The 13814-nt window shown below is 36.0% G+C and overlaps 1 protein-coding gene across 12 annotated transcripts in view; it reads right to left on the bottom strand.

Moving 5' to 3' along the window:
* The window catches only part of MYO9A (myosin IXA), an 89173-nt gene that overhangs the window by 53013 nt on the left and 22346 nt on the right, over positions 1–13814 (bottom strand). For 9 of the 12 annotated variants that reach the window (XM_087941917.1, XM_026709883.2, XM_087941918.1 and 6 more), the window contains exons 3-8: positions 8367–8461; positions 6353–6415; positions 5030–5129; positions 3441–3497; positions 686–783; positions 215–341 (exon numbers count right to left, since the gene is read on the bottom strand). In XM_087941917.1, the coding sequence (XP_087798043.1) occupies positions 215–341; positions 686–783; positions 3441–3497; positions 5030–5129; positions 6353–6415; positions 8367–8461 (540 nt within the window). The remainder of the gene's footprint in view (positions 1–214; positions 342–685; positions 784–3440; positions 3498–5029; positions 5130–6352; positions 6416–8366; positions 8462–13814) is intronic. The other 3 variants (XM_087941920.1, XM_087941921.1, XM_087941924.1) reach the window with 1 other exon arrangement.

Below are 13814 nucleotides of genomic sequence, written 5' to 3'. Positions count from 1 at the left end.
GTGAAAAGTCCTACTAAGTAACCAAGGATAAATTGGAGATATTATTTTATGGAGGACCATTTAACCTCACTTATCTTACTCCAGAGACTAATACATTACCAATATGGAAGCCAATAACTTTCACATTTATCATTACATTTTATGTGGAAATAGAAGAATATGTAGAAGAAGAAGAAAAAAAGTGGGAGGCTTATGTCCAAATGTGAGATCTTACCTCAAGTAACTCTGAGACAATAGTCAAGACTTCTGGATTGCAGATATCTATGGAATCATCTCGGTAGGTTTTCTTCTTGTAACAGATGTTACCCAAGTGTAATATTGCTGACAGAAGGGAAAATATCCTAAGAGTGCAAAACAAAAACAATAAAAGAAAGAAACTAAATTAAGTTCACTGAAGTGTTCTTACATATGAATTGGTGCTTTTGTATCTTCCACTTAAGCCACGTTGTGATATATGTATGTTCCCCTAAAACACATATAAATCAATTCTCATACATTGGATAAATACATATGTAAGGCAGTTTTTCCTGCTTTTCCATGATTTGTTATATGGGAATAATTAGAAAATGCCATCCGTGATTAATAGGGTAAAAATGGGTGATATTTTTACTAACAGACCCAATGTTGGGCACAATAACTGTTAAAAGGTCAATTCACAATCACCTTCTAAAGAGAAGTAACTTACTGCCTGCGTGTTTTGGGAAGAAAGCCCACCATCTCCATAGCTAGCTGCAAACGTTCAAAATCATGCTTTAAGTCTTCACCTTCAACAGAGAAGCAATCCTATCGAGTCCAACACAAGGAATAATTATTAGGGGGGGAAAATAGGCATCCAAAAGTTATAAAAATATTAACAATACAGTATAAAGTTCAATCTGTACAATGCTGGATGGTGAACAGATTTAGAATCAGAATAACGGTCAAACTGAGCTGAAGTCCATTCTCCTTGACAATGTCATGTAACATGAGAAACAAATTTAGTTATAAATAAGTAGTGGAGGAATTGCCAGATGAATGAAAGATTCCTAAGATAACTTTAAGAAAACCACATGCTTGGACATGACCACTTCTGAAAGGAGGAGTAGGTCTAAAAGAAGAAAAACCCAAGGCTTTTCCTAGGTGCCTTCCATCTTTATAAGAATTACTGCATTCAATTTATCTACATGGAACAGTAAACACAATTGTTAAAAACCAAGGGAGAAGACGATTTCTAGATATCCTTTGCCATTCAACTGTCTTGTGAATTATGCAAGATAATTTTTTCCCTTGGGACTTATCAATCACTGCAAAGCTTCAACCTATAGAGTTACAGGCTGCATTTTTAATTATCCAAGAGTACACATTATATTACATAACCTCCAATTCAATAGAGTGGGCTTGAACACCAACAGTTATTTGAAGAATCTGTAAAATGTTTTTTAAAACAAAGCTGAACTATTTCAGAGTCCATGCAACACTCAACCTCCACCCTAGCACTGCATTCCGTTTTCAAAAATAAAATAACATGTACGTATCAGGGAGAATTTCTGTTTCTATTATTTATACCTTTCTACTCAGGATTAATATATGAAGCTAATTGGGGCATGAGGTAAGAGAGCTTCATTCTATTCTCTGCTGTTTCTCACGACAGCATTTTTAACTCTGCATGTTTAATTCATGTGGTGATGTTGCTGTATGAACACTGGGACAGATTTTTTTTTTTTTTTTTTGGTCTGTGCAGTTTGGTAAGACTATTGCAGAAGATTGCAAAAGACTGAGCTTTTATTTAGAAAGAGGATCTAAGCATAGGAAATCCTATTTTATCTGGCAAGGATGTAAATCAAATTGATACTTGAGGAGAAGAGGAACAAAGAGATCACCGAGAGCAAAAAGAAACCATGAAGAAAATACAAAGCAAAGTTGGCAGTTAAGTCCTAAATCAATAGATAAAAGAGAAAAGATAAGAGCTACAGTCTAGAACACAAGACTATAGATCTTGTATTAAAATACAAGAACTTTGTAATAGAAAAACTCAAAATAGGTCAAGGATAAAGAGAGCATTTACTACTACTGTGCTGATTAATACTTTAAGGGTAGCCAGGCATTTTAATTTCAAGGAATCCCAAGTTTGACAGACCAGAAAAAAGTTTTATAAAGCTTGAACAATATAAGACAGATCTGTTCCAATATCCCTTTGCTTAACTGAGCAATATTCACTATCAGGCAGCTAGCATCTACAGTTTCCAGCAATAAATCCAACTCAATTCCAGAGAGTTGAGCTAATTGAAATCTTTGCACTGAACCATTTGATTCTGCTGATTTAAAAACAAGTATTTTACTGTGCCATCTAATACTTGTAGTTTAAAAACAATAAAATGGAAATGGAAAAAATATTCTCAATAAAAATGAAATAAAACATTATTTCATTACATCTTATTTGTAAACAAGTTAGAATTGTTGACATGCAATTAGAATCATGCTTTTGGAAATAAAATGGGAGTTATAAAAATATTAAAAGGTCAGAGCAGTTAATTCAAATGGAATTAAAATGATTATTCTCCAGTTACTTAATCATTTTTTCCTTTCACTTTACAAACTACACTTTGGCTACAACTTGGAGAGGCCTCTAGGAGTTGTTTCCAAGGCTGTTATTACTATTGGATTTTTTTAAATATTGATTTATAATTCTTATGTTGACTATGCAAAGTTACTATCATGAGATGGACAGTCATACACGCTGATTTAATACATACAAAAAAATAAAATATAGTCCTGAACCTAAGGTGAAATCGATTTTACTGAACAAGAGAACTCTATTCTACTGATGGATCTGTAGCTGCATGCACCTAATAATTAAGGTTTTCTAAGCCACAATTAACTGAGGATAGTGCCAAAGTGGCCTGGTTTACTCATAAGTATCCGGCATAATGGATGGATTTACACATCCTGCTAAACCAAGAATAAACAAAACAAAACTTGCGTGAACCAGGCCACTGAAATCAGATAGGATTCAAGAACATGGGTTTTAAAATCAATGCATTTCTCTCTAGCGCAGGGCTGTCAAACTTGTGGCCTACGGCCTGGATGCGTCATGAACTGGCCATGCCCGGTTTAGCAAAGGGGGGAAAAGTCATCATATGTCATGTGACGACGCTGTGATGACGTGAGTTTGACGCCCCTGCTCTAGAGAATATATTGTATCAAATGTTATCCTGCAAAAAATTATTCTGGGCAAAGTTTATTTGTCTGCCCATTTTTCAAAAGGTCACCACACAAAAATGACCCCCGAAAACTACTTAAGAGAAAACTACTTAACAGATGAGGCCATCAACTGTTAATAAAAAGTAACCGATTCTGCATTTGCTTTGCATCTTGGAGCAAAGCTGGAAGGCAATGAAAAAAGGCCTGTCACCCCACCAGCAACCCAGAATGGATGGATGGATGGATGGACTCGTACTGACCGGCTCAGAGTCATAGTAACAGTCATCCCAGCTGTGTTTAGGGGGTTTCTTTGTCATCTGAAAGCAAGGCAGATTGGGTAAGTAGCATTCCAAATCCCACACAACAATCTCTTTCTGCTTGTCTTCTGTGTCTGTAAGCATTAAATGTCAAGCAAATTTCCCATTGCAGAAATGTGCCACCACATTCCTCCATGTTACTGTACTGTTCACCTTGCTTTGAGAAAGTGTACTCCACACGATTTTATCATGTTACTGAAAAGCCTTTTCATTTTATAATTAAACTGGAGGATATTGTAGAATGCATTGGCATTTCTGCATCATTTAAGAATGTTCCATCTTATAGATTTTGTTCACTGCCCAAACAATTACGTAAAGTCAATCAACTATCTTTCAACCTTTTTAATGTAGTGCTGGTGAAGAGGCAGACAAGTCTCTGATTGGGGTAATGTACAAATACTGCAACATAAGTAACTGAATAAATTACTCCAAGACCAAGCAGAGCCTTCTATGCACTCTACAAAATTATCAGCACTGCTCTGATTACTTTCCAATATTAAAACCATCTGCAATATTTAATGATTTTACAATCTGAATTAAAATTAAGATTCCCATCTTGTTAAAAAGTAGTTTTATAAGCTTTTCAATAAAAGTTCTCAAATATTTCTTATTGTGACCAAATAGAAGTTTATTTGGATAAAACTGAAACCTAAAATTACAATTCACTTTGTAACACTAATGCTATAAAGGTTAGGTATTATTTGATTGCCAGATTCTCTGGCTACCCATCCCGGGAATCTTTTAAAATAGGAAATCAAAGCAAAACTTTAAAGTTTTACTTTTTTAAGATTTCAAATATACCTGTATCACTCCTTCACTGATAATTCAATCATTATTAAGCTATATAGGGCTCTATTTATGATTTCCCCACTCGTTTCCTACTGAAACAATGAAATGTAGAAAGGAATCATTAGCAGTGATCTCACATTATCTTATACTGAAAAACCTGCTGTGTTTTGTACCATTTGACTAGTGGAAGGAAAGTAATTTAGGATTCAATCTTAAAAGAATTCAATTATGTTACATAATTCTAATGGGATAACATTTTACCACCTTAACTGTTCTTCCATCTCGGTTTTATTGCATTCAAAACCCCTGGGTACTTAAGAAAACAAATTATATAAATGTTATGAAATGTTAGTACAAGATGCAGTATCCCCATAATTTCAATTATTTACAGGCAGTTGGGATTAATGGACATTTATAAAAATATTAAAATTTCATGCTACCAAATAAAAGAATTAGGAAAACATGCAAGTTGTTTAAGATGTGCAAACGTGAAAATAAAATAATAAATATCTCTGAGTTGATAATATTAAAATTGCTTGGAAAATTATATATTCTTTTGAAAATCTATGATCCAAAATCTTTGATTTCATAATAGTTCTCTATCGTAGTGATCAGTTGCTTATGTCATGAAATTTCTAAGCATATGACATGAACCATCATTTTAAAATAGCATTGCGAGCGTAGCCCATTGCTCTAAAGTAAAAACACATGTACCCTCCACAAAGCCGCTTTCATATTCCCACCTGATTAAGGTAGTGATATTCATCAGGCTGTTTAAGGTGAAAAGCAGATTTCTCTTCTTCGCTTGCTCCTGCCAGCAGGTAATAAAATACATGGTAGTTCCTGATAACAAATGTATTACGGTAAAAAATGAGTAACTAGGATAGACAACAGTGGGAAATATACAAATTACTGGTGTAACAGGAAGGAACTGGAAAAAAAGGTGATTAATCAACAGCATGGGATATTACTGGAACTGATGGCTGCAAATATAAAATCTATATCTATTAACTTGTCCTTGCTTTTTCTAAATCCAAGGTGATTATCTATACAGGTAGTCCTTGATTTGCAACAATTTGTATAGTGACTGCTTGAAGTTACAACGGCACTGAAAAAATTAATTTATCATTTAACAACTGCAGTGGTTCACTTAACAATTGTGGCAAGAAAGGTTGTAAAATCGGTCAAAATTCACTTAAGAAATGTCTCACTTAGCAACAGAAATTTGGGGCTCAATTGTGGTCACAAGTTGAGGACTACCCATATACAAAAACAGAGCAGTAACAATAAACTACCTAAATATGAAAAAGTGCTCCAAGGTTATTTCCTGAAAGGTGCATATACAGATGTGTAAACAGCATCTTACTTTTTTCTGACTTGTAAGCTATATAAATCTTCATAAATCTATTCATAAATCTTATCCCTTTTTTGGAGGCTGGTGTGCCATTTTTCAGTTTTCAATATGGTGGAAGATATACCCTGAAAGTAATAAACCCCGCAACCTTCCATCTTGTACAAATTGCAGGAGGGGGCCTGGGGAGGAAATAACCCACTGTACTTTTTCCTGTCTCCATGTAATAAGCAAGTACAATCTAAACTGGAGTGCAGTGTTAATAAACTACTGCAACACATGTTTTCCTCCAACTTCCTTGCACATTGAAGGGCGTGCAATCCATTATGAAGAACAATGTAATTTCTGAGCAAGAAACACAAATGTTTATGTGAGCCACTGCTCTTAGCCTGCAAGCCTTGCTTAGAAAATTCTGGAGTTCTAGGAGCCCAGGAATGTCATAGGAAGGACCCTTTATCACTAGCCACTATTTTCCAAAAAGATAAAAAACAGGATTGTAACAAAAGGCCCTCAAAGCGGCGACATGGATTAGTCAGTAATAAGTATGCCATTCCATATTTTGGATGAGAACCATTGCTTCCAAAATGTGAAAAACAGGCACGCACAGTTTATAACCCAGTGAAATAATTAAACTCTGAAATTCTAATAGTTGTTTTGATTTATCTTCCTTTATTTGTTCCAATAGCTTATATGTGTTATTTCATTTGTCACTTACCTTTCATTATGTTCCTGATAGACTAGTCTGGACTTTTCTAGTAGATACTTTTCAACGTAAGCTCTAGAAGAAAAAGGAATGGCAAAGCATTGTATGGGAAGAACGTTGCATTGACGGGGAGGCCCTAATTCATACAAGGGATGAAACAATCCTGTACACAAGGGTAGCTGAATCCATCTCCGTCACTTTCTCTTTTGGTAGCATTTCCCATTTCCCAAAACAAATGTAAATACCCTGAATATTGCAAAATGTGGGCTTCCTTTGAATTGGGCTGCAAAATGTGGTGACCTGATAAGTGACTACATCAGAGGTCCCCAACCTTGGCAACTTTAAGACCTGTGGACTTCAACTCCCAGAATTTTGGGAGTTGAAGTCCACAAGTTTGGGGACCCCTGCACTACATCATGGTGATGTCGTCTGCCCATATCAGTATTAGAGCAATGCATCCATCCTGGAGCTATTCTAATTCTTTAGCTTTCAGATTAGATTCTTAATTTAGCGTCTAATCTTAAACTGTTCAGATACATTTTCTAAAGGGTACCCCTGCATTAGAAGGATGGGATATGATTTTTTATATACTCAGATGTGAGCGATAAAACTGAGTTATATATCTCCTTTACCCCAATTTGGCTGTTACAACCTATAACACTATCCATTAAATGGATACCATCAAATGTATTTAACAGATAAAAAGAAAACGAAAAGCAATTTGCTGAGGCACTATAAAAGCAGAAGTGTCATGAATGCCCAAAACATCCTTCAGTAACAAAGATAAATTTTTTTAACAGGTTTTTATTTATCTATGTGTTGCAACATCATAGCAATATTCATTAATATTTTGCATTAAATAAAAGATCAGATGGATATAACTTCCTCAGAGCCAAAATTAAGGTACTACTGCTATTCTTGGCACCTCAGATGAACAACTATGCCAAAAATGTGATAGAAAAATACCACATTTATGTCACATTTATTAATTCTAAATGTGAATGCAGAAAAAAAACACAAGGTGTAGCAACGAAAACAGGATTTTTATATCCTGCTTGCTCTTAGAACTCCAGGAAGATAACAGATGACATAAAAACTGGAAGTATGACAGCTCAGGTAAACTACTAGTTTTGTTTCCTTGTTTTTGACAAGGAAAAGCAATAGATTTAAAGAAATTGAAGCAGAGAACAAAGGTGAAAATGTTTGGCTCTATTTCTCATCCTTATTCAAAAGAATAGAGTTTTTAACCAAGCCATTGGAAGATTCTATCTAAATGGCTGAAAACATAGCACAAGGATCAGACTGGCCTTTCAAAACCTGGAAATTCTGCAAACCCAAATATTTTAAAAAGTAGTATCACGGAATAAGTTCACTGTTTCAGAAGTTTTTCTGTTTTAATATACTTTTAAACTGTAATAGCTCCAGAAGATTGTCAGACAACCACCTATTTTTGTGCTGGTCCTTCATATAACTGAGTGTAATATTTTCTTCTATTTCCCATTTTGAAAATGGGAATTACGGTAATAAATTCCCATTTTAAGGCTAATTAATAAAGCCTTAGTGGAATCAATCTAGAATAGCTTATTTTCTGATCTGAAGCCATAGTACCTTAAGTTAGATGTCCTTCATTTGCTTTCATAACTTTGTAAGGGTCTTGAAAAAAACATCTGTTTCAGATTCAAACAGCTATGAATGATCTACTAATTCTAGAGAAAAATATCTAAGTGGAGAGTGGAGTTGCTCAGTAATTTATTATATCAATTAATTAAAACTACATATTCCAGAATCTTTTCCATCTCCGCTGTGATTGACTGAAAAGTTGTAATGAAAAGAATGGAGGAAGTTACTTTCCTTAACAAGAGATACCTATATCATCCCACATGACATGCCCACATCTTTCCCAGACAAGCAGCTACAGCTCAGATTTACACAGGATGTTTTACATTCTAATCATGCATATAAAACTACTAACAGCTGCAAACCATTCGTGCCTAAAGCTCTTTAGTCACTGCTCATTGCCACTTACCCACGCACAGTGCCAGTCTCCTGATAATTTACTTGAATAAATTTGCCAAAGCGACTTGAGTTGTTGTTGTGTGCTGTCTTGGCATTCCCAAAGGCCTGTCAAAATAAGAAAAGTAAGTGTCAAAAACCCACCAGAACAAGTCACCGCGGAGGAAACACCAAGACGAGGATCTGCCAGTTCCTACGTGCCACTGGCCTGCATCATCCTACCAGAAGCTGAGTTCAAATCAAGCCCACTGCAACTGGCTAAGGCCAGCAGAGCTGAATGAAAGTGACCCTGTTTCATAGAGGCTAGAGAATAATCTGTCTACACGCACAGAGAAAAATGAAGCTGAGATCTCCACTCTAAAGCTATGCCTCAATTCCTTTGAGATACAGGTCATCTTTGAGTTATGACCACAATTGAGTTGTTAAGTGAATTCTGCCCCAGTTTACGACCTTTCTTACCGCAGCTGTTAAATGAATCACTGCAGTCAGTAAATTAGTAACATGGTTGTTAAGTTCCCCACTGGCTTTGCTTGTGAGAAGGGCGCAATGGGGATTGCATGACCCAGGGACACTGAAACTGTTATAACTATGAGTCAGTTGCCAAGCCTCCAAATTTTGATCACGTGACCACGGGGATGCAGCATTGGTCGTAAGTGTGGAAAACAGTTATAAGTCACTTACGTGACTTCAGTGCCATTGTAATTTTGAACAGTCACTAAATGAACTGTTCTAAGTCGAGGACTACCTATACAAACCAGATCTAATGTGGGCTTCTGTTGTGTGTTATTCCCAGGGTGACCTGGGATAAATCCGTGACTGTTATGGTGGCTCTGAAACCACAAACTGTGGCTGGCCCATCCTCCGAAAAGACAAAACTGAAGTCCTCAAACACAGAAAGTCTGAACAGATTGTCCCAAAGGTGCTTCTTCAGGAGGCAACTGGGCTTTTCTTGTTGTTTTTTTTTCCTTTGAAGACGTTTCGCTTCTCATCCAAGAAGCTTCTTCAGCTCTGACTCAGCTCTGAAGAAACTTCTTGGATGAGAAGCAAAACGTCTTCAAAGAAAAGAAGAAGAAAAGCCCAGTTGCCTCCTGAAAAAGCACTTTTGGGACAACCTTGACCTGGATGACTGAGAATCTCCACAGACTTCTGGACAGATTCATATCCAACCCAGCAGCTCGGGTAGTGCAACACGAGGGAAATAAACTTTATTCACAATCAAGGCCTCATACCCAGTTACCTAAGGGATAGGGGCCTCTGGCAATTTGCAAGGCCTCCCTGAAACAGCGGTGCTTTGATGACGAATCATGCTCAAATTCAATATTAAACTGAATTTGGCATTCAATAAATACATAATTTAATTGGTTAAAATAATATGCTTATTAATAGAAAGTATATGTTATCTTCTCTTTCGTTTCCCTATAAACATCTGCTTGGGAAAAAAAAATAGCAAGTAGCAACAAGTTTGTCTTCAAAAATATGTGTGACAAGCTTGGAACATAACATAAAATAGACTCTAGAGCATAAACACAGCTGTAGTCAACATTCCCTGCATTACATCACTTACATGGTTTGGATGTATACACTTCTTGGAATTTTACATATTGTTATTTTAATTTTATCATACCAGGCAGGCATCTGAGGGAACGCTATATGTATTAATTCTTATAATTTAGACATTGAGAAAAAAAAATCACCATACATCAACTTTAAGATACCTCAAACACTAGCTCTCTGTAGTTTCTTGAACAGAAAGATTACGTTCTGTTTCTGCAAAACCAGACCCTAATAATGTCCCTGACTGTTAATCACGCTGAACCTACTTCAAAGGAATCTGGAAAAATCTAAGAATTTTTGTGCTAAATTATCTTTGCCAGTAGGCAAGTTTGGAAAAAGAAGAATTATACAGATACTATTTTCTCAGTAATTCAGTATCTCTTTTTACCAGGAAAGAAACATTTAGAATACTGTTTAGCAGAGTTGCAGCTCATCAGGCAATATATTTCTACCGTTGTATCAACTTTGCTGTGAGAATCAGGTCAATGCTGGCTAAGAAAATTACATGCACTATAAGATCACTCGCTGTTCCTATGTAATGCATGCATTCAGGTTTTCTACAAGTATGAGAAAAAATATAGCTTGAGTTGTAAGACTCAATAACTAATAGGAGATAGTTTTAAGATATGATTCTTATTTGCAAAGATTAAAACCTCAAAAAAAAATTAGTCAAGATGCACATTATATTTCTTACTGTTGGTATTCTTCTTGCTTTTACACAATAAAACAATGTGTCTGATTATCTGTTTAAATTTAAAATTGATTAACTAAACTGAATGGCTGCTTGCTCCCTTTGTACTAATTTTCTCTTACCATTTCATTATGTTTAAATATTGCTGTTCACGTACTATCTTGGTGTTCTTTAAAGTTAAAAAAAAAACCCCATCTGTTATGATGCCAAAGAAGAGATTTCAGCTATTGGCGTGAGTAATTCCTGGGCTGCTAGAATAAGGAAGTTTCAGTATGAGTTAATAGGTGGTTATTAGTCCAATTATATAAGAATGGCAGATTCACAGAAACCTGCTTAGGAAAAAAAAAAAAAGCAAATAGCAAAATAAATATCAAGCAGAATGGAAACAATTTTCATTGCTTAGATTAGAGAACACCTAGATAGGTGATAGCTGAATTCTTGAAATTGAAGTATATGTGTCTTAAAATCAGCAAGTTGGGAAACCCTAAATTAGCTTTAAACCCTAAATTAGCTCTTTCCGTACTACCTCAGGGGCGCCATCTTCTCCACATCCTTACTAGGTCCCCAAAATGTAGGACAAAGTATGCTTTCTGTTCTGTGATTGCTCAGATCAGAGGAACATGGATTTAACCAGGAGCATGCTTCCAATATGGGGATTTTTTTAATTGAAGGAACTTCTCATGGCCCTGTCAACTTTCACCAGTATGCACAGTCCATACATACCTATTTTTCAATTTATATTTTTATTTATTTAGGTTTTTTAACCTTTGAATCGGTGTTAATTCCTGGTAACTGCCTATACTACTATATATAGGTTTTTTTGGCAAGATTTCAGAAGAAGTAGTTTGCTATTTCCTGCTTCCTGGGGCTGGGGGAGAATGAATGGCCCAAGATTACCCAGTTGGCTTTGTGCCTAAGGCAGGACTAGAATTTACCTTCTCCCAGTTTCAGCCTGATGCCTTAAACCACATTTGAAAAATATTTTTTTCAAATACATTTGCTAATTTTGTTTTAGAAGGAAAGGTAGCATATACAGGCAATGTACATCTTTTATTTTTCTACTTACCATAGAGTTATTATCTATTTTTACTTTTATATATTTCTGCTAACTTACTTTTAGATACTTTTATTCCTCAAAACTATCACAAACACACAACTATAAATTGTGTTAAACTGCATTAATGAAATATGAAGAACTGTAACTAATTGAATCCAAATATTTAATTGTGCCCCACTGCTTACTGCACAGTAGTTAGAAGTAGTTAAAGATGAAATATACTCTTTTATTCACAGAATGAATCCTTTGTCTCTGTCACTAATATGTGCAACCTCAAGTAATTTCACGTGCTGATCCTAAGGATTCAAGCTGAGATGGAGTGAATCTTCTAAAAAGAGTGGGGTATTGTCTTCGGCAGATTGCAAGTAGCAGTTGTCACAGTGAATGCACAATGTTTCATGCCAGTATTAATGTTTCTTATTCACAGACATTTGGTTTAATCAGTCTGAATACACAAGGATATTGGAGAAAGTCCACTTTGTCTCCGTAAATAGCTAGAATTGACAGAAACAGATGCTGCCTATCAGACACCACATTTTTACCCCTATTTTGAAGGCTCCAAGAATCCCCCAAAGCCCCAGACAAATGGAAAAGGCATGAAACATTGAATCAAGTGAACACAGTATGAGAAGAGCTGTGTAAGTGTGCGGTGGCAAAAAAAAATGGAACTATTCTGGTAGCCGTAGCTCATAATAAGAATGCATGTCTTTTATGTAATAAAATGTTATTAGTCAGAAAAAGTGCTACCAGAATCCTTCTGAATCAAATCAAGGGATCATGCAGCATGCAAATGTAAGCAAAGATGAGAGCCATGAAACAGGACTGTATAAGGAAGAAACCTAGACAGACAGAGGAAGTATGGCAAGATGGAAGATGATGGATCTGGTTAGAAAACAGCTAATACAAACAGGAACTTGTTGATGGGGGAAGGGAGAGAATTGGAATGGAGGTAGAAAAAAGGGAAATTCACTCTCATTTATGCTGGCTGAGCGAGGAAGGGAATAACTAAATGCAGATGTTGGAGTCAAAAAGATTTTTTTAAGACCAATGCACCTTTAGAGGGCCAAACATATCTAAGATCCAAATCTACTTCTAGTAATTCCTTGATGAATATCACTGTTATAGCTAACACACCTAACATGTTGAAAGAATAATCAATGGACATATATTCCCTATACGGGCAGCTGAGATACTTTCTTCTTAAGAACTATAGAAATTGGGTTTGGAAAGCAAACTAGTCCTTGGTTGGATGCAGTGTGCGTGTGTGTGTGTGTGTGTGTGTGTGTGTGTGTGTGTGGAAAATAGTATCGAGGCAGTTCAACATACTGGCTTCCCAGAGGTGTTCTATAAAGCAGACATGAAAATAATGTAATTATTAACTTTACTGGAATAAAATTCATATGTGGGAACAATGCTGAGGCCAAAAACTATCCTTCAAGCTGATTCTAAGCATCTTGTAAGAAGCTGTAAAGATGTTTCTTGGGATGTAAAGTAATAATAAAAATGTGTGGAGTACTAGGCAAAGGCACTCAGTGTTGAGATTCAGGATAAGTTAGCATCAAGGAGAACATCTATGGTTTTGCCCTCACTTGCATCTGGCAAAACTGGAAAAGTAAGCAGCCTTGGCTGACTTCAAACTGACAAATGGGAAGGAGTTTTCCAATGTACGATGAAATCTGCATGAAAGCAATCAGCGTTTTCCTCTTGACAAGGCTACTAAGGTTTTTAATCGTGCAGGTAACATCAAGAAAACAACTAAGCAATAACCCAGGCATCAGCATTGCCCAACTTCTCAAAACTTGAGTACAGGTAGTCCACAACTTACAACTGTTTGTTTAGTGACCATTCAAAGTTAAAACAGCACAGGAAAAAAAGTGACCTATGACCGTTTTTCATGCTTATGACTGTTGCAAGCACCCCTGTCATCACGTGATCAAAATTCAGGCACTCGCAGCCAACTTATATTTATGACGGTTGCAATGTCCCTGGGTCATGTGATCACTTTTTGCAACCTTCTGACAAGCAAAGACAACGGGGAAGCCAGATTCATTTAACAACCATGTTACTAACTTAACAACTGCAGTGATTCACCTCACATCTATGGTAAGGAAGGTCATAAAATAGGGCAAAACACACTTAGCTGTCAACTTAGCACCACA

The sequence above is a fragment of the Pseudonaja textilis genome, chromosome 13, assembly GCF_049901715.1.
Source record: "Pseudonaja textilis isolate UNSWEBS1 chromosome 13, rPseTex1.2, whole genome shotgun sequence".
NCBI lineage: Eukaryota > Metazoa > Chordata > Lepidosauria > Squamata > Elapidae > Pseudonaja > Pseudonaja textilis.
The sequence above is the reverse complement of the archived record's forward strand: the minus strand, read 5'-3'. Positions and strand labels throughout refer to the sequence as shown.